Source organism: Phoenix dactylifera, chromosome 2, assembly GCF_009389715.1.
Source record: "Phoenix dactylifera cultivar Barhee BC4 chromosome 2, palm_55x_up_171113_PBpolish2nd_filt_p, whole genome shotgun sequence".
NCBI classification, from domain to species: domain Eukaryota; kingdom Viridiplantae; phylum Streptophyta; class Magnoliopsida; order Arecales; family Arecaceae; genus Phoenix; species Phoenix dactylifera.
Window position 1 is genome coordinate 24162610 of NC_052393.1, and position 23215 is coordinate 24185824.

The following is a 23215-nucleotide window of genomic DNA, read 5'->3' on the forward strand; positions in this document are numbered from 1 at the left end:
CACAAATTTTGTGAGTCACCATATAATAGTGTCTCCAAATTTTTAATGCAAATACGACAGTTGCAAGCTCAAGATCATGAGTAGGGTAATCTTCTTCATATAGCTTTAGCTGTCGTGAGGCATAAACAACTACCTAATCATTTTGCATCAGCACACAACCCACTCCTTTCTTTGAAGTATCATTGTAGATGATAAAACCTCCACCACTAGAGGGAAGGGTAAGGATAGGAGCTCCTAGAAGCTCTATTCACATTTATCTGACCACTCAATCTTAACTCCTTTACGAGTTAATCGAGCTAAAGGTGCAGCAAGAAAGAAAAAAACCTCAGCAAACCGTCTATAGTATTCGGCTAGACCCAATAAACTACAAACCTCAGAAACACTGTTCGGTCTGTTATAGTTGACCATTGCTTCTACCTTTCTTGGATCTACATAAATCCCCTCTTTAGATATCACATGCCTTAGGAACATCACACTGTCCAACCAAAATTCACTTTTCTTCAATTTAGCATACAACTGCTCATGTCTCAGAGTTTCTAGAACTATCCTCAAATCCTGCTCATGCTCGGCTTGACTTCGAGAATAAATTAGAATATCATCAATAAAGACAAGTAACAAATTTGTCTAAAAAGGGTTTAAACACTCTATTCATCAGCTCCATAAAAGCTGCAGGAGCATTGGTCAGCCCAAAGGGCATGACCAAAAATTCATAATGTCCGTACTGCATACAAAAAGCAGTCTTGGCACATCCTCCACCCTTATCTTCAATTGATGGTACTAGGACGAAGATCAATCTTGGAGAATACCTGAGCATCCTTAATTGATCAAATAGGTCATCAATCCTTGATAGAGGATACTTGTTCTTTACTGTCACTTATTTATCTCTCGATAATCAATACATAACCTCATACTACCATCCTTTTTCTTTACAAACAATATTGGAGCTCCCCAAAGAGAAACACTAGGTCTAATGAAGCCTTTATCAAGAAGATCTTATAGCTACTCCTTTAATTGTTGTATCAGAAATCAAATCAATTGCAAATTCAATTGTTATGTAGTGGCAAACTAGAAAGATCTTTCGAAAAGACATTAGGGTATTCATTCACTATTGGGATATCTTCCAATTTTGGTCTGTTTGTCAGGTGTCAACTATTGTGGCAATATATGTCATACTCTCCTTCCCGAGTAGCCGCTTAATTTGCATAGAAGAGAACTCGAGGGAAAGTAAAAGCGCCACTACCCAAAAAGCTAAATTTAGTATCCATAGGGATTCAAAAATTTATTTGTTTGTCATAGCAATCAATAGCAGCAAAATCTAGATGCCAACCAATCCATACCAAAATTATGTCAAAATTATGAATGTCTATCACTAGCAAATCAGCGGTCCATCTCTACCTACTATCTGAACTAAACAAGACATCAATATCTAATTAGCAATCACCCCACCATCGGTTAGGGTTGCTAACATACAAATCAAATTCTAACGGCACATAGAGCAAGTTTATGCCTTTACACAATTACAGATGACACAAAATAATGTGTAGCACCAGAATCAAATTAACACATGGACATAAATAGATGAAAATTGGCAAATATACTTGATACCCACGATGTTGATGCCCGAGCATCCTGTTGATTTAATGCATAAACATGTCCCTGAGTGGCGGTCTCTCCCTTCTGAAGCTTAGGAGAAGAAAGCTGAGCTGACATGAGCTAGAGCAAGAGAAGCTTGCACTGCTGGGACTTAGTAGCTTGAGGCCTCTGAACTAATTTAGATTTTTGCTGATTACGAGGGCAACTCCACTATTCTTGTGACCTTGCTGGCCACATCTGAAATAAGCACTAGATAACCACCTACAATTCTCAATCTTATAAGTACCACCACACGCTTTACACTTCGGCTTGTCTTGCTGAGTTAGTCTTATCATAAGATTCTTGCTTCCTTGACCGCCAAGATTTGGTCACGAGATTTTTGCAGGCTCCATAGAGTTCTATCCACCACGAAGTATCAAAATCTTTAACTCCTCTTCTTTTGCTTCCCACCTTTAGTATCTTGAGTTTCTTTTCCAAATAACCTCCATATTCTTGCCCTATCTACCATATTTATCATAGTTTGTTGAGTGCACTGCGGCCAAACCCCAATATAAGTGAGGCTTCAATCCTTTTTCAAATCTCCTCATCCTAGACTTTGCATCCATAACGAGGTGGAGCAAACCGGGACAATCTGTCAAACTCAGCCTCATATTCATCCACAGTTCATAGCTCCTTGAGATAGATTAAGAAATTTCCTCTCTAGCTCCCATCGGTCGACTAGAAGGGTAATACTTGGAGTAAAAGGTTGTGTGAAAACCTCTGCCAGGTAATTAGCTCATGCTCGGGAGCCAAAGTGCACTCCATAGACTTACTAGTAATAGTAGGCTCATTCCTATCGCATAAAGATGGCCAATCTAACCTTTCTTCATCAGTGTATCTTATTGCCCTGAAAGATTTCTCCATTTCATCAATCCAAAGCTTTGGCCTCATAAGGATTTGTGGTACCTTTAAAAGTCCGAAGGGGTCATTCTTCTAAATTCTGCCATACCCCTTCTTTGATCAGTTGGACCAACATCCTGCTATATTGAATGCTAAGGTTGCTGCCTCTTGCTGACGTACTAATCCAACAACCTCCTCAATCAATTCAAGTACCCGAGTTTGTGATAGTCAACTTTAAAGACCACGCAATAGCACGTATCTGGTAGGATAGTGATTACGGGTATCGATTCACCAGGGATTGGGGTACAGTTGTTTTCTTAAAAATATTTGAAAAGAAGAGTTTTGTGAAGAAAATTAAACTAAGAAATTTAATAAAAATGCAATTGATAATGATATGAGTAGAAGGAACCTAGGACAAGAAATTCACCGCTAACAGAGGACAAAGGGTTATTCGTAATTTATTTCGTTCTCAGGTTATTATGCAAACTGGCTACAAGCCCAATAGGCATTTGAATAAGATCTCACAAGAGTAGGTTAGGCATTAGCGCATCTTCAGTTAGCTTGAAATTGTCTACCCTAATCTAAATGGCAGTCACATCGCATCTTCCTTCAGCATGAACTATCGTACTTGTACTTCTAAATGATCATGAAAGAAAATTTGTATAGACATTATACTTAAAATCACAAAATCTAAGCATAAGATAAAATGATATTTATTAAAAGCAAGAAATGTCTATACAATTTCGAGAACATGAAATTAAAGATATAAAACCCGTGTTCCTTTGTTAGGGCTACATCGAGCCCTAGTGAAGAATTAAGCTTCCATGCAGACAGTGGTCGGAACGCCAAAGACTTTCAACGCCAAAGACTTTCATTGCAATGGTGGACTCCTTCCTTCTTCTTCTTCTTCTTCTTCTCTTCTACCTTTCTCGGACTTTTCTGGGATTCACTGAATGGGGACTCCCGAAAACAAGCCGAAGCATAAAATTTTTGGGCGAGAAAGGAATGCCTCCTCTGTTCATGCCTGGGCCTTTTATAAGCTCCAACCTTCATCTCTCCTCTTCCCTATTTCCCCCATGGAGATAAGGATGGATCGAAGCTGGATGGAGTTGAGGATTTCTTGCTTGAATCTTCGGACGTGTTATAGATGCTGGCTCTGGTCCCGATGGCTTGAACAACCCGTGAGGATAAGCTCAGGTTCTGTTTTGCTGTAACAGGGGATCCGGCGAAGATCTGATGGCTGGGAGCTTATCCATCGAGAAGAATGCAGCTGCTGTGATTCATGATGAAGAGGAGATAATTTAGGAGCAGGGGATTTGAATGAATCAATTGTTTCGTTGCAATTTGTTGGGAATTTTGCTCTTCACGACTGAAACAGGGGATTCAGTTTGGATGAGTAAGAGGGAGCCGTACGCGTGGAGTAGGTGATAATCCATCGGGAAGAGATGAAGTTCGAAGCTGGTAATCCATGAAACTCGAGAGACTGCTGGTTGAGATGTTTAATCAGTTGTGATGATGCCGTTTGAAAGTTTAATTTGCTGTTGTTCGCGCTGGGAGAAAGAACCGATGTGTTCATGGTGATGCTGAGAATTCCGTGGCGTTCGGGATGAAGTTGTTTGGGGACGCAATCAGCTCGGGATGCTGCTGTTAATCCAGATGCTGAGAGGCTTAGGCTTGGGGATCTAGCTGGAACGTGCTTGGGAATGCTGAAAGATCATCACGGGATCATGGGATCCGGCCTGGAAGCTATCCACGAGTGCTGAGATTGGAGCTTATCCGGAAGAGGAGTTCCGTTTTGAGGCAGGGTATGATGTGGATGAAGCTCATGGCTGAGAAGACTTGATCCTTTGATGCTGGGATATTCGGAGAAGGAAAGATGAGCTGGGAGCAAATCCGGATGGGGTCTGGATTCGGTTGAGGATGTGGATGAAGATAAAAGTTTGTTTGCTTGGCATGCATCGCGGGAGAAGCTGGGAGATATCCGGGAGAAGAAAAGATGAGTGCATGATCTGTGCTGGCTCTCATCCGGACACGCAGAAGCAGGGGAGCTTCAACTCGGGCGCAGGATATGGATGGATCACAGAAGATCGCTGGGATGTTGGGCAGCTGGGGAAATCCGGAAGGAGGTTGGAAGAAGAAGATCTGCGGCTCTGTTCCTTGTTCTGTTTTGGGTCTGAATGAAGGCTGGAGTGTTGTTTTGCTGGGAAGGATGACGTGGATGCGAGATAAATGGCTGAGATGGCTTGCGGTTGGAGTTGTGGTAGAGTAGCTTGGATAAGACACGGAGCAGGGGAGAAGGCACGTGAATCTTGGGATAGCCATGTGTTGAAGGAGGAAATTGGAAACCTAGGCTTCCATACCACCAAATCGTTCATGCCCCAAACCTAGAGCATAACAGACATCGCATACTTGTATAGTAAACCATACAAGCATGCAAAGCTACAAATCATATCAAAATAATAATAATTTCTAAAAAATTTATTCATCAAGAATTATCCAAATGATTTTACAATAGTTTCAAAGTGACATAAGTCCAACATATAATAACTACTAACATAAATTAAATAAAATATTCTAACTAGACTAACTAAAACTCCAATGACTGAAAGTATCTTCAAAAGAACTAGCGGACTCTTCAAGTCCGAGCAACTATGCATCCAGATCTGAAAAATATAGCAATTGTAATAATGAGCTATATTAGCCGATAAGCAACACAATACGCCAAAATGGGTCAATGCAACATAATATTGACTAAGAAATAAATTATTTCTCGAATAATACATATTTTTTTTGAAGTATTACTATTGTTTTTACAAAGAAATACTAGAAACCAGATATCAAGCTATAGCCACGTTACCCAGTGGCATGGGACAGAATGCACAACGTGCCAAACACCACTATTATTATCCACTGGTGGTACGGTGTCCAAATACCACTATTTTAATCACCGGTGGTGCGATGTCGAAACCAGTTTCTCATAGATATAAGTCGACGGGGCCAACGAATAATCTCTATCGGCGGAGCCAGATCATAGTCATGCTGAGAATGCATATATATACAAAATAAATTTTATCGAGACATATTTTCATATTTCAAAAACATAACAATAATATATTTTAAAATACATTACTATCATAACATCAACATGTCTGATATGTTTAACTAAGTATAAAAACATATTTTAATCAATATTTAATCAAATAATTATTATTTTATCAAAAATTCGAAAAACATACTTTAAAGTATTAGGTTGCTTACCTCTTGTCACTTTAAAAATCCCACTTCAGTTAGACAGGTCAGGTACACATGTTTTAATATAATTAAAACACCATAAATTTCATCATCATTCCAGAAGTCAAACGAAGTCAAAATCAAACACTACTGGAGAACAACCTTATGCCCCCAAATCAGGTCGATTAGGTGACGGTGCCCGACTGCCCAGGTCGGTCCGAGCAGGGAGAATTTAACTATCCAATAAAGATCAAAAAGTAGTTAAATTTCAAAAGATCTAGTTGGGACTGTAGTGATGGGCCGGTCTATCATCCGGATACCAGGACGGTTTAGGGTCTCCAAACTGGGTCAACTTGGATCCGAGCAACAAGAAAAACAAGGCTTACACAAGGATCCCTAAGCCTGTCTAGAGAGAGAAAGGAGGAGAGGAGAGAGATTCTCAGTTCGGGTTCAGTCAGGGGCCTGGGTTTGGGTTTGTCATAGTGGCATAGATCATCACAACATGCGGTCGATGGGCCAGGAGGAAAAATTAGTAAACTAGGAAAGAACATAATCCATATATTTATAGGGATTAATAGATAAATATAAGAAACTAAGAATGGGAAGAAGAAAATAACTAAGAAGAAGTCGAGAAAGGAAGAGAGGGAAGAGAAGGAAGAAGCCGAGGAAGAAGGTCTTGCGGCGGCCGAGCCTAGGTGGTCGACAGCCAGCCGTCGCCAGTTGGTGGTGTCCAACAACAGCTGTGGTAGCCGGCAGGAAAGGAAAAACCAAGATCGTTTTTTGTTTAGCTCGAAATAAAGAAAGAAAAACATCTTTGTTAGCTTTGGTTGGAGGAACAGGAGAAGAAGGCTTACCAGCAAGCGGCAGAGATGGAGGATCTCGACTAAGGAGTTGGGTCCGACAAGCTAGTGGCAGCAATGCTCAAACAGGATGGAACCTCGAAACAAATTATACAAAAGAAATAGAGAGAGAAAAGAGAGCTTCAGGTGGTGGTGCTCGACCGGGGTGGCACGCTGGCTACCGAAGAAGAAAAAATAGGGAGTAGAGGGTTCGGTTGTGGATCAACCACAGAGAGAGAAGATTTATAGGAGAGTTTTCGGAAACGGATAGACTCGAGGATGTTGTATCATTGCGATTCTCGCAGCGGATGAGCTCGACCAACGGCCGGTGGCCGTTCAAACAACCTGCAGCCGGTTTAAACAGCCCACGAAGGCCTTACCGGCCACAACTCCGCGCGGCCTTATCTCCTCAATGGCGAGCGATCGAGCCTCTCAATCGAAGAAGCGAAGAAGTTGAGGATCACGATACCTTTGGTCCAATCCATTCTCCTCACTGAAGCCGGTTGGGCCTCCCAATTTTAGCCCAAAACGGCCCTTTCTTGGGCCAGATCTCACACAATTTAAGTTTCCACGTTCAAACAAGCTAAACTTTAAAAAGCGAGGCAGGCTTCACAGAGCAATTGGCAGCGGACATGTAGAAAGAGCACAGATGCAACGATCACTTATTTCCAGATGTAAGCAAGAAACACCATATTGAATTTTCTAACCTTTTATTACCAACTGATAATTTTAATTTACCCATAAAAATTGGCCACACATGAGTGCGAATAAAGTAAATATAACACATTCTCCAAATGGAGAGCCAGCCCCTCTGCAAAGGTTGGGGGCAAGGGCTCATCCAGCTCAATGAAGCTCTCACATGAAACACTGGCATATCACTATGTTACATGCTCCCTGACTAGAGAACAGGCATTTCAGCGACCAACCACAAAAATTGTGCGCGAATGGCATTCTCTAGACCCCGCCAAATCAGATGCATCCATGTATGAATCAGGCGAAATCCAATGGTGCCAAATTTCAGCCTAATAATTTATCTCCTGTCCAACCCTGCATATGAATGAAATCTGCATTGAGGCTTCAATAAATTGCTGAGCCTATCATACATCAAATCACAAATTGGTTGATTGGCAAAAGAAAAGGCTATAAATAGAGGTAGTAGCAAATCCAACAGAAGCTATATACCAACAGGCTCATGTTTAATATCTTAAATTCCTAAGCAAACCACATACCTTTTATGTATATGTCACATGCCAACATTACTGCCGCCGGTTCCCTAATTCATTCCACAAGATGGCATATGTCAAACTCAGGCAGATGAACTGGTATTAATATAAAGAATTGATGACTCGTATTTTCCGATGTTTTATCTAGAGATATTCCCTGATCTCTTTCTAAAAAGCTGAGTCATACTTTCTAGCTCCTATTTACTTCCCTGAATTCTTCTGGCATTTGTAATTTATTGTTTCTCACCATACATCAACTAGAGAACAAAAAAGAAAAAAAGAAAACAAGCCACAGAAGACAAACGTATCATAAATTGAGGAGCCAAAACAGAGCGAACCAAGGACTACGGGACATTGATTTCACCAGCAAGTCCATCTCCATGGGTAATAAGGGATTTGGGGATTTGCACAGCTAAACAAATGACCACATAGCCTACACCAAAATAATTCCTAATATGCTAGGTAGCCTTTAAACATTTTTTCCATAAAACAAGTCTCCCTCATCGCTAATGACAATAGTCATTTATGTTGAATTTGGTGATGTTCTATATTTAAGCTTTCAAAGAGTTCCAATGCCTCCACCATTGCACAAAACCACATCATTGACAAAGGCTGTTAGAAGACTGATCTTAACAGGGACAATAAAAGATAGGAGATGTTTACTGCAATTTGATTAGTACCACAAGTGCTGGAATGGCTTTCCATTGAACAAGGATTTAACACTAAGAATGAATGTAGTAGACAATCACAATATGGCGTGGTTCCATGTCATGTTACAAAATGAGATGTGAGTATTAAATAATGCTACCCACATCTTTCTTACGTAGCCAATATAATACATCACTCTTGCAGAAACAGATGTCTTTAGAAATACTAGATTTTGCAGATGTGGTGCGCATGATTTCTTCAAGAAGCATCAGATGGATGGCTGTGATCCCATCAATCAGGATCATTTGCAGTAGATTTGACAAATACACTTCTTATTATATACTCATTGTAGTAACTTATTGATGAATGAATGTTGGGGAGTGAATTTTGGATGAGTTTATTTATAGTGGGATTTACAGATGGTCGGCTCAAGAAATGGGACTGACAGGCCCCATGGATGGAAGCTCAGATGAGTTTACATTATAATTATAGAGATTAAACAACAGTAATAAATCTAGTAATATCTCTAGCTGACTATATGAAGAGATATAGTTTTCCTTGATTAAAGTTGTTGATTATGTATTGCAATCTCACCACAACTTGAACATTGATCAGCTTGGCAGTATTATGAATCCATCTTCAGTTTTTATTCTCTTACGGGTCACCTCCACCTGAAGGAACAAGCTTAAAAAGCCATATACAGCTGGCAGTTTTTATGCTAAACATGCATCTTGTAGTTTTAGGTCTTTCCCTCCTCCATCCTAACCCATCAGATAAAAAAAAGAAAACTTTCCAAAACCATCCTTGCCACCTCAGGTCTTCCAGTTCTCAAAAGTTCTACGATTTCATCCATAATATCCCAGATTTTCCATTCTCCTTCCCAACCCTTAGACCCAAGTCCAAAGTTCCCTCCTTGTATGTGCTATGCCACAGGAGCTACTAATATGTTAGACTCTCAAGTTTTCCTTTTACTTTGGGCTTTATAGTGAGTGCTTTAAATTATATCTGTCAATCCTACTTGATCCTAATTCGACACTAGAAGTCCCTTGACCTAGAAAGAAGATCGACAAATTAGTAACATGCTAAGGTATGCAAGTATGTGCTAAAATAGAATGAATAACCCATTACTATATGCCAAGTGAAAATGAATTATAGGTGTCATTGACAATGAAGTTGTATAGAGCAAGACTTGGGCGAAAAAAGGGTTTAGTACGTAACTAGCACCCTTATGCTGTGTTTGGACATTGATTAGTTAACCAGGGTTTAAATAAAATAAACCATTGGTGACCACTCCTAATCGGATAACCATGGGTCAGAATTATTCACTGTTTGGTTGATATTCTGGCATTGGATATGTTATGGAAAAGAGAAAAAGCAAAAGAGAGAGAAGAGAGAGAGCCAGCAGTTAAATTTATTTCACCCTCCTCCATGAAATAAAGTTAACCAGGTTAGCCTACTTTTTGGGGCGTTGACTGATTAAAGTCATCATGGCATTTTGGGCTCTTGTTTGGATGGTTAAACTGCTAACCACTTCCTAACCTTCACATAACCAGCATCCAAACAGGGCCCTTAATATATTATCAACAATATGATAATGGATATCATAGATGGAGTTGCGAGACAAAATTCAAGAAAGTGACAAGAATTATTGGGCCCAATTATAACAAGGTAAGTCAGGAGCTGATAACAAGAAAAAGCGCCTACTTTGACCGTTATGAGAAGTGTTAAAAGCACCTATTGGAAGTGTTAAAAAGATGAAATACACAACAAACAAAAGACGCAAACATCACAAGTCTGAGTTTTAGAAGTTTTTATTGACATGTAGAGTGAAGTAAAGATGAGGAGATAATAACAATACAAGGCACCTATTTGGACCCCTATGAGAAGTATTGCTTGGATCTGACACAATAAACAAAATACATAAACATCACTGATATGATTTTTGGAAGTTTTAATTGACATGTACAGAGTGAAGTCATAGTGTGAAAAGTTTTGTGACATGACTCATAGTACTCAAACCTTTGAGAATGACACAATAACATGGAATGACTTTCAACTCTGACAGTGAACCACCTCTAGTTGTCCAAGATCCAGTGGAAAAGAAGTTAAGAGGCAAGGACAAAAACTAATGTGATACATTGAGGGAGACGGTGGAACTTTCTCATAACATTTAATCCAGTGCATGAACTGATGGAAAAGATTTAGGGTGTGGCATGAGTGTGTGTGTGTGTGTGTGTGTATTAGCAACTTATCCTGACCTATAGATGGGCCATGGACAAATGTGTTTATGTTAGCTGGGTAGCTGCGTGGGACAGAAAAAATACTATGCAAAAGAAATTTGCCAGAAATTCTCATAGATGTTATCTAGTGAAAGAAATCACCAAGGCAGGTCACCATTTTAATTATAATAATGTTCCATTGTATGTGACAATCCCAAAGTCAAAACTGTAAGCAATATATATACGGGGCCGGCTTTTGGCTTAAGCAACTCAACCAGATGTGGGTAAAATAGAATCATTTTGAAACGAATTCTGTATCTTGAGAAACGAAACAATTCTCCTCCAGTATGAGGTACACTTTTCATACGAAGGCTGTGTATAATTCCAATTCTCGTGTCATAGTTTAACACAATGTAACCAACAAATTAAAAATATAATTTTAGCTGCAATTCCAATTTTACTTATGACATGGGATTATGTAGCTAATGATAACAATATGCAAAATAAATTTTAGCACTTAACTAAATAGGATTCCCAACACAGATTTGAAAAGATTAAAAGACCAGAGAATTATTTTGAGCAGAATAAACTTTATTGGATGTACGAATAAATAAACATGTTGCACAAGAATAACCTAACATAGATTACAAAATATGATCGGAATAAGCTCTTCAAAGCACAAAATTTGGTATGTGAACCTAAAATGACAACAGCCCTCTGCTAGAAGTTAATTCAAAGGCTGACTTATTACTAAAGGAAGATTAAGAATGTCAGGCAAAGAAACTAAAATCCCATGCAATCTATGAGAAAAGAGAAAAATAAAGAAGAAAAGAACTAGACCTGTGTATCTTTGAAGGGACCCATTCCCATTCATTAAATTTGGAACAGCCCTTCTTTCTTGGCTTAAAGATAAAATTTCTTGCATTCTCTCAGGCCAATCAGAGTTCAATCTCCTAGCAAAATCTTCCACTTCTCTGCATTAATCATCGAAAACAAAACGAGGATACTTGGATTATAGATGCAAAAAGACATGTTGAGTCATATCAGCTAAATGCATCAAGTGCCAAAAGGTAATCAGTGGGAAGTACGTAAATGAAAAATAAATGTGTGTGTGCATATATATAGAGAGAGAGAGAGCTGGACTTGGCTACACTCGAGTGGATCTACACTCAGACCATGTATAAAGAAGACTATATATATATATATATATATAAAATGATGATGATGATAATGACATACTTGAAGCTCAATAGTAAATAGGACATTAAGAAAATATATTAGATGTCCCAAATGACTTAAATGGGTAAGAGTTGTTGGCTTACCCTATATAAAGGAAGAATTTATTAAACCACAAAATGGTTCAATATTCCTTTTGGTGCATTATGAGCTACCTGTTCAAGATATGTTCCTTGATAAATTGCAGCATCTAGTAATATATATATATATATATATATATATATATATATATATATATATATATATATATATATATATATATATATATATATGAGTTGGACTACACACCCTACATTGCATCTTCGGTAAAAGATTTAATGATTCTAAATTCAACATCAGGGCATCCAAATCAAAGATCCACACAAATAATTACGATCTACATTCTACACTTTACAAACACCTAAAACTTTAAAAAAAATCATATCTTTTGGAAATCTAACCTATACATCATATGGGTACAAAAATGGACAATTCCCACTATAATAGTATACTAAAATACTAGATAAAGCATATAAATCAAGAATCCACAGTATTCGTTGTGATTTACAAATGTTGAAACATGTACCAATAAAAAAACAATAGGCTTTGATGCTTAGAATATAGCAAAACATAGCTTCATATCATTAAAATCGTTCATTTTTGCACCTACTAAACATAGGTTAGAGACCAACAAACCATGTAATCTTTGGTTTTTATGCCTTACTGATGTTGTAGCTTATGGTCAATAGTGTGGATATCCAATTTGGACGATCCATAATTGATTTTGAATCATTAAATCGTTTACCAACTGCCCCCCCCCCCCCCAAAAAAAAAAAAAAAACTCTCTCAAGCTTGTATATATAATAAATATATGTAAAAAGGATAGACTTCTAAGAGGGGAGAGTGACTCACGATTCACTCAGAAAAAAGGAGAAATTCCACATGCAAGTGCAATAACCTTCATTCTCTAAACTATTTTCTAGATTAGGCCATGTTTAATGGGATATGTGGAAGTTGTGCTATCCAAAGATGCTCATATGGACTATATTCATGGGATATCTCTCCTTTACATTGAATGGACTATATTTAAGGATTGCTTACCCCTTGCCCCTCTGTTTGAGACACCCAGAGGCAATGTCTACCAGATTGTTTGCAATAAGCAAGATGTATACTACATCCCATATGAGATATTCCAATCAGGATTCCCAGAATGATATGGAATATCGTAATACTTTCCAAATGAAATATGTCAGAGATGCATTAACAACAATTATTTACTCGATATATATAATAATTAATCATGAGTACGCAGGCTAAGTTTTATTAGTTATCCTAGACTTAACTAATAGTTCATACTATATCGGATCCCTACCTTTGTTGACTGTACATATTTATCATATTCTTGAACAAGGTTCGCTATACCGGTCGGTACGAGCGTACCGTACCCGTACCAATGGGTACCGGTATCGGTACACCAATGTCGGTACGGTCAGTACCAAGCGTATGTACCGTACCGACACTCGGTACGCCTATACTAATGCGGCACTGGTACGGGTTTGGTACCGGTACGGCGAACCTTGTTCTTGAAGCCCAAGCATCATTTTCATTGCTGAACCTTCCTTGTCAGCCCAAACATATGGGTTACTCAAGTGCTGTGCTGACTGATATTTTACCTTTTATAACATATTTATGTTTTAGAATCGTGCCAGAGAAACATCATAAATCAGCCTGACAAGGAAAAATTCACCAAAAAAAAGAATGGTTGGGCTTCCAGATTGCAATGAATGAACAGGCATAAATAAGATAAATGATTGGTCAAAATGAATTATCCATTTAGAATAAAAAATGTCGTAAGAATTGGTTTACATTTCAAACAACTTTCGATACGTTGTTTGTGGGTTTTCGGAAACCCTTCATGTTACAGCCTCAGAATTATACTTCTGAAGGGTTACCCAACAATCTTAAGTATGTGATGCTTCGCAACACAATTTCACAGTCCAAAGTAAAAAAAAAAATGCAATTTTTTAAAACAAAAACAACAGAAAGAGACAAATAAGGATAATTGAAAATTATATCCTCTTATAGAATAAAATCAAGGAAGTATCGCCAGGACCATACCATGAACTAAATTGCATATTCACCAACAAGGACTTGATCCATCAAACAACAAATAACTCACAGACAAGAAACTTCAAAGCCAATATCAAAAGATCAACATCACACTGGTCCTTCTGTCAGTTTATAAGGAGACTTATAAATTATAATGATCCCACAGGTAAAATTCGAGCACTTGACATAAAAGCAAAGAGTTTCTGAATATTTAACAGAAACTTTGTTTTACCTAGAAGCATAAAAAGGAAAAAACAAAAGCAACTACTCTAAAACCTTTGCGTGCCACCCACCAAGCAATGTCATATAAGTCGCAACTTATTCGTGATTCCATTGTCCAAGACAAATTCTGTCACAAGAACATTGGTTTTGCCAAACTTTTCGGCAGATTTTCTCCTTCATTAGCTAAAATTTGAGTCCTAAAGGGGCGTTCAGGGAATAATATCTATTATGCAATTGAACTTGTAAATAAACTCATGAAGAATTATTTTGGTAACATCCCCAACTTCTCAGAGCTCAAAATTTCAACCTGTGTCATACTCCAAATTTTGTGGTAATCACTTCACATAGTTCTCATCCTATAGCTCACCCTCGTCTCCTATCCCTATAGGCTAAATTTTTTCAACTATGAAAAAAGAACAATTGTATAGCCCAGCCTTAGCACTCTAAAACATAATTCAAGAATCTAAATGATTCTATATAAATCACAGTATGCAATGCAAATGAATTAAAATTCCTACCTATTGGATACAAACTCTTTCTTTAACCTGATCGACTAGTATACAAGGAAAAAATGTCCACATCAGATTGTTGTACTTTCCTCTTATGGTATGCCTTGTATGAGAAAGAAGATATAACCGAAGGGCACTAAACATCTAATTAAATTTTCATGAATTGTGATAATCTTCAACCACTCTATCACATTGCTGTGACATTCTTTTGACAATTCCCACTTCAACTGTCATAAGTCTCATCAGATCTATGTTTAAGGGATCTACAAATTGAATTTCAGTCTCAACGTTCATCATTGTTGTCTAAATCTTATAATTGGATCAAAACGGTCTTAAACAATGCAGATCCCATCCTTGGATCGGAATCAATTTAGGACCACAAGATCTAGATCCATATGATAAACTTTACATTTTGGTTGGACCGAACCGGTACCGAACCGATTAGGCGTGCCAGTTCACGCACCGGCACGCACTAAATTTTTTTTTTTTTTTGGGAGTTCTCTCTCTTTCCGAACTTTTTCTATGAATTTAAGTCTAATTTGATGTTTTCTTGATTTTTTTTATATATTTTCTGATGTTTCTACAATCCCGGTTTAAGCTAGATCATGCATCTTATTGCTTTAAAATGATACAAATCATAAAATGAACATAAAATATCTTCAAATTAAGATACAATCAATTATATACATAATAATATCTAAAATCGGTCGAGTGGCGATGGCTCTCGTAGATATCCGGATCATTAACATAATCAGGACCCCTCTATTCAAGCAGCATTGTAATCTTTTATGTTCATCCCATAAAGAATGTGCGTCGGATTATAAGTACTCTCGGATCTTTCACTGAAGCTCTAGCTCTGAGAAGAATCCTCTAGCTGATAATACGGCTGTGGAAGGGCCCATCCGAATATGCCGGCAACAAAATCCGAACACGTGAGATTACTCCGGACTGCGTAGGATAGTAAGCCACCAGAAGATGCCTCAGACGCACCATATCCATATCCATATCCGTATGAATCATAGGTTGTTGTGGCTGCGGATAATAGAATCTAGTATAAGACTCGAAACTTGATACGTCTATTGATCTAACTTCACGTGCGAGGATCATCTACAGCTGCATCGTGTCCTCCTGAATGATCTTGAGGAGCCCGTCTCTTATATGCAATCGTATCATCGCGGGCTCTGCCAGATCGTCCATCGTGGTCCCGATTCTATATAGCATGCGTAAATTGAGACTCACCGGTATATTAAAGACCACCCTACGGCTGTCTCATGAATAGTGGTCTCCTGTTCTCCACTCCTTCCATGGCCAAAAGATCCATGACAACCAGAAATGTCATCGTTGCTCGACAATTCATTGAGGTTGCAAATATCTTGTTTTTCTTTTTTAGTCTGCTAGGCAAGCTATCTTCTTACCCTTCATGCTTCTCTCTGTCTAATTATCGCCCTTCTGACCGAGTTGACCGAATAGCATAGTAGCCTTGTCCGAGGCATCTCTGGATCATATCTTTAAGAGAATGTTTCGGACAAAAGTCATGCGATGACTAGCTCTCCTGCGGTTGTGCCTGATCAGCTCTAGGAATGCGTAGAATGTTACGCTCAGCGCATTGCCCTACATCTACCCTAGCTTTGCTGGCTACAAAGCTGGCCGGTTGGAGACAATTCTGGCTCATCAAGCACCGGCTCCTTGCTATTCGCCTTAAATACATTTCTAATTTTACAGTTTTTTATTTTTATTTTGAAGAAAATTATTTTTAATCCAAAAATATATTTATAATTTTTTAAAAATTATATATAATTCAAGAATTAAAAATTTTTTGTGTCAGCATATACATCATCCATAGATCTACAACATATAAAAAATCAAGCCCAAATCAAAAATTTGGCATGATCTTCTCTTATTTTGTAATTTTTGAGCTATTTTTTCGAGGTTCCTACAAAAAAAGAAAGAAAATAGAAAAAAGAAGCACACCTTATTTAGCCTTGGCTCTTGCTTCTGATAGTATGAATCAGTGTTGTTTGTGGACTTTTCGAAAAAAGAAAACCGGTACCTGACCGTTGCGAAAGCCTTCTTTGGCCTTCTCTTCGGTGGTGTTCGGCTTTTAAAGCCGACACCACATTGCCACAGCACCGCATTGTAGCAATATTGCCACAACGGGCCACTGGCCCCCGACTCGGTGCGAATCAAGCAGTTCGCACTGAGTCCGAGTCGAACCGGACAGAACCGGTGAGTCTGAGCCAAACCGAACGGAACCGTCTAGTTCGTCCAATTCCAACTGGTACCGACTAAAAAATTATTGATTTCGGGTGGTATTATTGAGGTTCCGGCCCCTTCGAGGCCAGAACCATTTTCCTATAGCGAACTGACCCAGTCTGGGAACGGGTCGGCTCGGTACGGCCTGAACCGAGCGGTACGGCCCGGTTCGACCATCCTCGGTTTGGATCAAAGTTGGTCGTACCATTCTGAACTATTTGGTTCAGGGTGTACTACATCGAACTGACGGTAGAGCCAGGACAGTTAGCCCGGTCGGCTCAGTAAACAACAAGTCGAACCCTCATCAAAAGCTGATCCTCGGTTTGAGAACAGTTCAAGGAAAACAAGATGACCCAAGCCCCTTTCATTTACATAGGCCACCCCCTTCGCAGTTTTAGGTCGCGATCGTCCCTTCCTACATCCTCAAAACCCTTCTCTAGCCCCTTTGCCTCCTTTTCTGGCGGCGTCTCTCTCTCCCTCCCCTCCTCCGATCCTTCGAAACTCCAAAGGGACCTCTCTCTGGCCAGCCCTTCGAAACGGCCTTTCGAGTTATAGGTCCACTTCCTTCTCGGCTCGCCAGGGTGAAGGCAAGGGCTCGGTGCTCCGCCCTGCTCCCACAATAAGGGCCGAACATTTTTCTGGCTATGAAGAACTGGGCGGCCGAGGATGGCCGAAGGTGTAGTACCAACCCTAGACGCGAGCGATGGGTGGCAATGGCGGATTGGAGGAGGTTGTGAGTCAGAGAGTCAGCATGGTGGCTTTTGAAACTGGCCTCTCTTCAGTGAGGTCCCCTCTATCACTCCTCCCTTCCTCTTCCCTCCCTCCCTCCCTCCCTCCCTCCCTCTCCTTCCTCTCTAGCCTCTCCCTCCCAATGGTTCTAGTACACTACGATATGGTACAGTACAGACTGGTACCATACCATCCAATCACCATGCCTGGTCATACCAAGTTTAACCATCCTTGGTTTGGATCACAAGATCCAAATCAATAATGTTATTTACATACTGTGTAGGCCCATTTTCTATAGTTTCTATGATTACATGGTTCTTAAATTGCTAATCAATAATAAAGTAAAATCAGCAAGTCTGTTATTGGGGGTTTATAGAGTTTAAAAAAAAAAAGCTGCAAGTGTTGGTATTTTTACAACCACATGCAAAAATCTTACCCTAGCATTCTATGTTAAAGAATACTTAAACTTGAAAATAGTGTATAAATATCCTGGATAACTGAACAGAAAGTTTTTTTCATTAGAAATACTATATATGGGCCCTAAATGGTGAAAACTAGACTAGTTGTGGTGTATGCTTTATATTTTCCATTCATCTACTTTATAGTTGACTCATTTTAATTTCCACACTTCTTTTATATTCAAGAATTTCTCAGAGAAACCAGAGGTAAAAGGTTGAAATCAGGGGGAAACCCCCTCCCCCATCCCCCCCACCCCACGCGCACACAGATTTACAACTCGTTCCAGATCTTGACAATATAGGCTCAGACAAGGATGGGTTCTCAGCCCGTAGATATCTTGGATGCATTATATCAAGCAAGCACAATAGCTATGGCCCACAGTACATTTGCTGTACATCTTCATATTTTTGCAATCCCTTAACAATCATGACCTCAGAAACTTCTTTTGAAGAAACCTTATAATCGTGTCATCCTTTTTCATCAATAACATTGGTCGCAAGAAAGACACCTATCTTCCACATATTACTCCTTATAGAAGACATAGGAGAAATGTCCAGATCCCTTTTAAGACTCATAGGAGGGATTTCATAAGAGACAAAAGCTATTAACTACGAATGAAGTGCATACCTCAAGACAGAGAGTCTGAAAAGTGAAAAAATATATCAATTTCCTAAGTAGAATCTCTTGTTTTCAAGTAACCAAACACTAAACTACAGTAAGAAAACAAGTAATTTGAATGATGGGGACATGCATTACTCATGAAAGCATATATGATTAACACAACCAAATAAGCCCACAATCATACTAGCTTCATTTACCAAAAAAAAATGTTCAAAACTCAAGGTCCACATGAATAGAAAATGTGAACTTAAATGAAGTTAACTAGTTGCACAAAGCATGCTCAAACATATAGCACTCACCTGTCCAGCTCTTCCTTCATTGCAGATCTAACTCGTCGTCTATATCACCATCTTCAAAATCAACCCTCGTTGGAAAAGCATCTTCAGCCCGACTTGGACTAGGAGAATTACTAACCACCGAGGTTTCACTTCTTCCCATAGAAAGAGTCAATGCATCCTAACACACAAATATATAGGGCAAAATGTATTACATCTACAGAATACAGTTGAGATGAAAATGCGATCATCAGAAAAGCAAAGAGAATATTGGTAACCTTCTTGTGCGATTTCTCAGACTCAATTCTAGAAGGATCCTTTGGTTGATCTTTTTCCTCCTATTTTTCTTTTTATTCTTAGCAGCTTTAGCGCTCTTTGAGTCTGTCAAAAAGTGAAATTGAACAAGGACCAATCTCAATCAAGTAGATTGCTGAATAGATAAGTCACATTTTGATAGCTGGCGGTATAGATGACGTTGAATTGCAAACCAATCAATTAAGTTTCAATTAAAACTTCAACAAGTCCATCATATTCGAATTAGAACAAACAATCACAATTCACCGTAGTAGTTACAGAAACCATTAGCTCTATTCAACACCATGCTCCAAGAGATGTCGTTGGACATCAAAATATGTAAATTTTATATCACAAAAACTGAAAATTCACAAAAAATGTAAACTAGGAAATGTTGTGTTCAAGATGAATTCCTCCTTAATTAGTAACTCAACATGCAAACCTTCCATCATATATCACCATACAGCCATCAACCAAGGACAGCAGATTTCAGAACAAAAACTAAGGATACCAGCATATGATTTAGGTGCTTTCAAGTCCTTGATTTTCATATAGGTAATCATAAATCATGCCTCCTTCATTTGCAGTTTACAACACCCAAAGAATTAAAAACAGACCCTCAGAATGACAGCCAATTAGGCAAAACAGACAAGGTATCAATATATTTCAACACAAAAGGCATACTTTCTTGGCTTCCCTCAAGAAGACCAGTTTTCCTGGTTTCACTTAAGAAGGCCAAAAATTAAGTATGTTAACATGATCTCCAGCCATAATGGCAATTCCAAATTTTATCAAGATTTGGCTTAATCAAACAGCAAATAAGTTATTTCAGCAGATAATAAGCAAGAACTTAAATTTAGGAAAAATCCACATGAAAGAAGGAAGAGAAAATTTTATATTGAAAAAATGAAGAGAGAGAAGAAGAAGAAAGAGGCAAAACATATAGGAACCAAATGCAGTACAAAAGGCATGCGCATAGGAGGAAAAATAAAAATTACCTACTCAGAGAAGAAGACAAAAAAAAAACATTTACAATCATACAAAATTTAAAAAAAAAAATAAATACATGACATTCTCGTGAGTCGGGGTAGTAATTTCTTGTAATAGTTCACAGGTTGTAATTATCATAAGCCTTGACTAAGTAGTTATACAAAAGGAAGATTACTTAATTGTGTACTTCAAAGATTTAGTGGAGAAAAAACACTCCACATACTTTGAATTTCCTGATCAAATCATTAAGGATACTATATCAGACAATGTCATATTGTTTTGGCATTCAACTGAAATTTGGATCCTCTTCATATACAACGATATATATGGATAAAAGATATATTTATTCAAATAAAAATATCTAGCCATATGCCCATCAACATATTGTAAAATACATATAAATATCTAAGCAAGCTAACATATTATATCACCCAATGGAGATCCCAATACTATTGACTACATAGCTAGTTGCCATGCCCAACATTTCCTATTACCAGAAACCCTCTTTCAACAATCCCAGCATAATAATGAATATGTTTGACCATGACAAGTAGTTTGCTCTAAATAAGGGTTTTATATACACCATTTCAAGGTTTCATCACTCAGACTCCATAAACCTAAAATCTAGATGTATCGATCCAGAACTCTTAATCTTCGTTAGGTGTTCTTACTGTTCTCATTGCATATGAATATCACCTCATATAAATGTTTATGATAACCTGAGAATGTAAGGAAGGATTTATGAGGTCCAGTTGAAAGCAAACATGTCCTGAAAACTAAGGGTAGTCAATATAATTGAATGAGACTGCAGATAGAGTATAGCATATCCATTCGTGATTCATTTTTTTATACTAAGAAAAAGTTGTTCAGCTTATATTTTAATGATATAATAAATATTCAAAAGAAAATTGCAACCTGACACTTCCTGAAAGAGTAAAGGGAATAATTTATATGGTTATAATACCATTTAAAAAACAACAAAGAATATTATTTTTAAAAAGAGAGATGATTGCAAACTATAGTACATGGATGTAATGGGGAAGGAGACATATTGGAAGAAGGGTGTGGAATGCTGCTGTGCATGCACATGAGAGAGAGAGGATAGCAGGGAGGGAGAGGGGAGGGGGGTGTGGGGTGGGAGAAAGGTATAAAGAAATAAACAGCGAAGCCCCAACCTACCTATTGTGCATCTTAAGCCTTAGTCTACCATATTTGTGAGGATCCGGCGTGTATAGTCCCACATCGGCTATGCACTAAATAAATCTTGGATACTTATTTAGGACCAAGGAACCCAAATAACACCTTCCAGCTTAGCCTTTTTGGGCGAGATCCTAGATTACTGACTATACCTACTGGCACCAATGCATATCGATCGGTATCGATGAATACCGACCGTATCGTACCGAACCGATACATGATATAGAGAACGTATCAACACTCAGTACACCAAACAGGCACCCATACCAGATGCACTGATACTATAATAGGATGGTATTGATATGGGGTCCCGTATCGAGATGGCGTATCTTGGTTGTTATAAATAATATCAAAACGGACCCATCCCAAGCCCATCTATATTGCGGGCCACACAACACAAACCCATTTCTGTTGACCATGGGCTGATAATGGCGTTTGTGATTAGATTTGTAGTACTTGTGATTAGATTTTAATGAATTTGGACCCTTAAACTAGTAAGAACGTTAAGATTTAAATAGAGAAAGTATGTGAGGATCTGTGAGAGCTTGTGTTTAGTCCTACGTCGACTATGCACTAAGAAGATCTTGGGTACTTATACAGGACCAATGAACCAAATAACACCTTTTAACAGGCCTTTTAATATAAGGTCCTAAGTTGCTACAAATCATGGTCTGCCGAACCGACCAGAACTGATCGGTTCAAGCTGTACCAAACCGGTGCCAACAGCTACCGGTACGGTTCAGCTGTGAAAATCGGTACCGAACCGAAACCGATGCAACCAGCACCGGTCGAAGCGAGGAAGAAGAGGAGGAAGAAGAAAAAGAAAGAAGAGAAGAAGAAGCGGGGAAGAAGAGGAAGAAAGAAGAGAAGAAGTGGACAAGAAGAGAAGGCAAGTATTGGAAAAAGGAGGACCTCTCTTCCTTGTTCGCGGGCGGGACCTCTCTTCCTTCCTTGCTCGCGGGACAACGGGGGAAACCGGAAAAGAGAGAAGAGAGGAGAGGGGAAGGAGGGTTCGGGAAGAAGAAGGGGAGGAAGAAAATAAAGGGAAAAAAAGACCCCGCGCGGGCGCCGAGTGGGGAACCGGGCACGAGTGGGGAACCGCGAGCCTGCTTGCGCCCGCTCACAAGGAACCGCGCCCGCACGCGGTTCCCACGCTGCTCGATTCCCTGCGCGGGCTCGCCGTGCGGGGCAGCAAGCCCATGCGGGCTGCCTCGCGTAGGCTTTAAATGCCGCATAGAGTGGTAACGCGCGGGCACGCGCACGTCCACGCGTCGGACGCATTTTTTTTTCTATCTCGACCGGTCCGGTACCATACCGGAACCGGTCTTCACTGATACACCGGTACTATCAGTACCAGAGACCTTGTTACAAATAGTATCGAAACTAAGTTACAAATTTTTGGATGAGCTCCATTTAAGCCCTAGCGAGGATGCCCCAGTTTAAGCCTAACAAGGATGCCAGAGCTTCAATAGAGGAAGTATGTGAGAATATGTGTAGGCATGTCTATAGTCCCACATCAGCTATGCACTATGTAAATCTTAGGGACTTATACAAGATCCAAAAATCCAAAAAACACCTTCAAGCTAGCCTTTTTGGATGAGGTCCTGGGTTATTATAATATTATAATTTCATAAAATCTTGTATTATGACATTTAGAAGCTTTGATTTATTAAGGGTTTTTTGCACATAACCTAACCTTTAGTGCAAGGA

At 39.0% G+C, this 23215-nt stretch overlaps 1 protein-coding gene and 1 long non-coding RNA gene across 2 annotated transcripts in view; both read right to left on the reverse strand.

Moving 5' to 3' along the window:
• Window positions 1–7504: 7504 nt before the first annotated feature.
• Window positions 7505–19073, reverse strand: LOC120109926. Its single transcript, XR_005510738.1, has 4 exons — window positions 19049–19073; window positions 11473–11606; window positions 7772–7815; window positions 7505–7589 (listed from the first exon to the last, which is right to left on the reverse strand). It is a non-coding gene; the product is annotated as an uncharacterized LOC120109926 (long non-coding RNA).
• A 1892-nt stretch (window positions 19074–20965) lies between these two features.
• Window positions 20966–23215, reverse strand: part of LOC120110012 (mediator of RNA polymerase II transcription subunit 16-like) — a 10589-nt gene continuing 8339 nt past the window's right edge. The window contains exon 5 of the mRNA XM_039123972.1: window positions 20966–21027. Within this exon, the coding sequence (XP_038979900.1) occupies window positions 20966–21027 (62 nt within the window). The remainder of the gene's footprint in view (window positions 21028–23215) is intronic.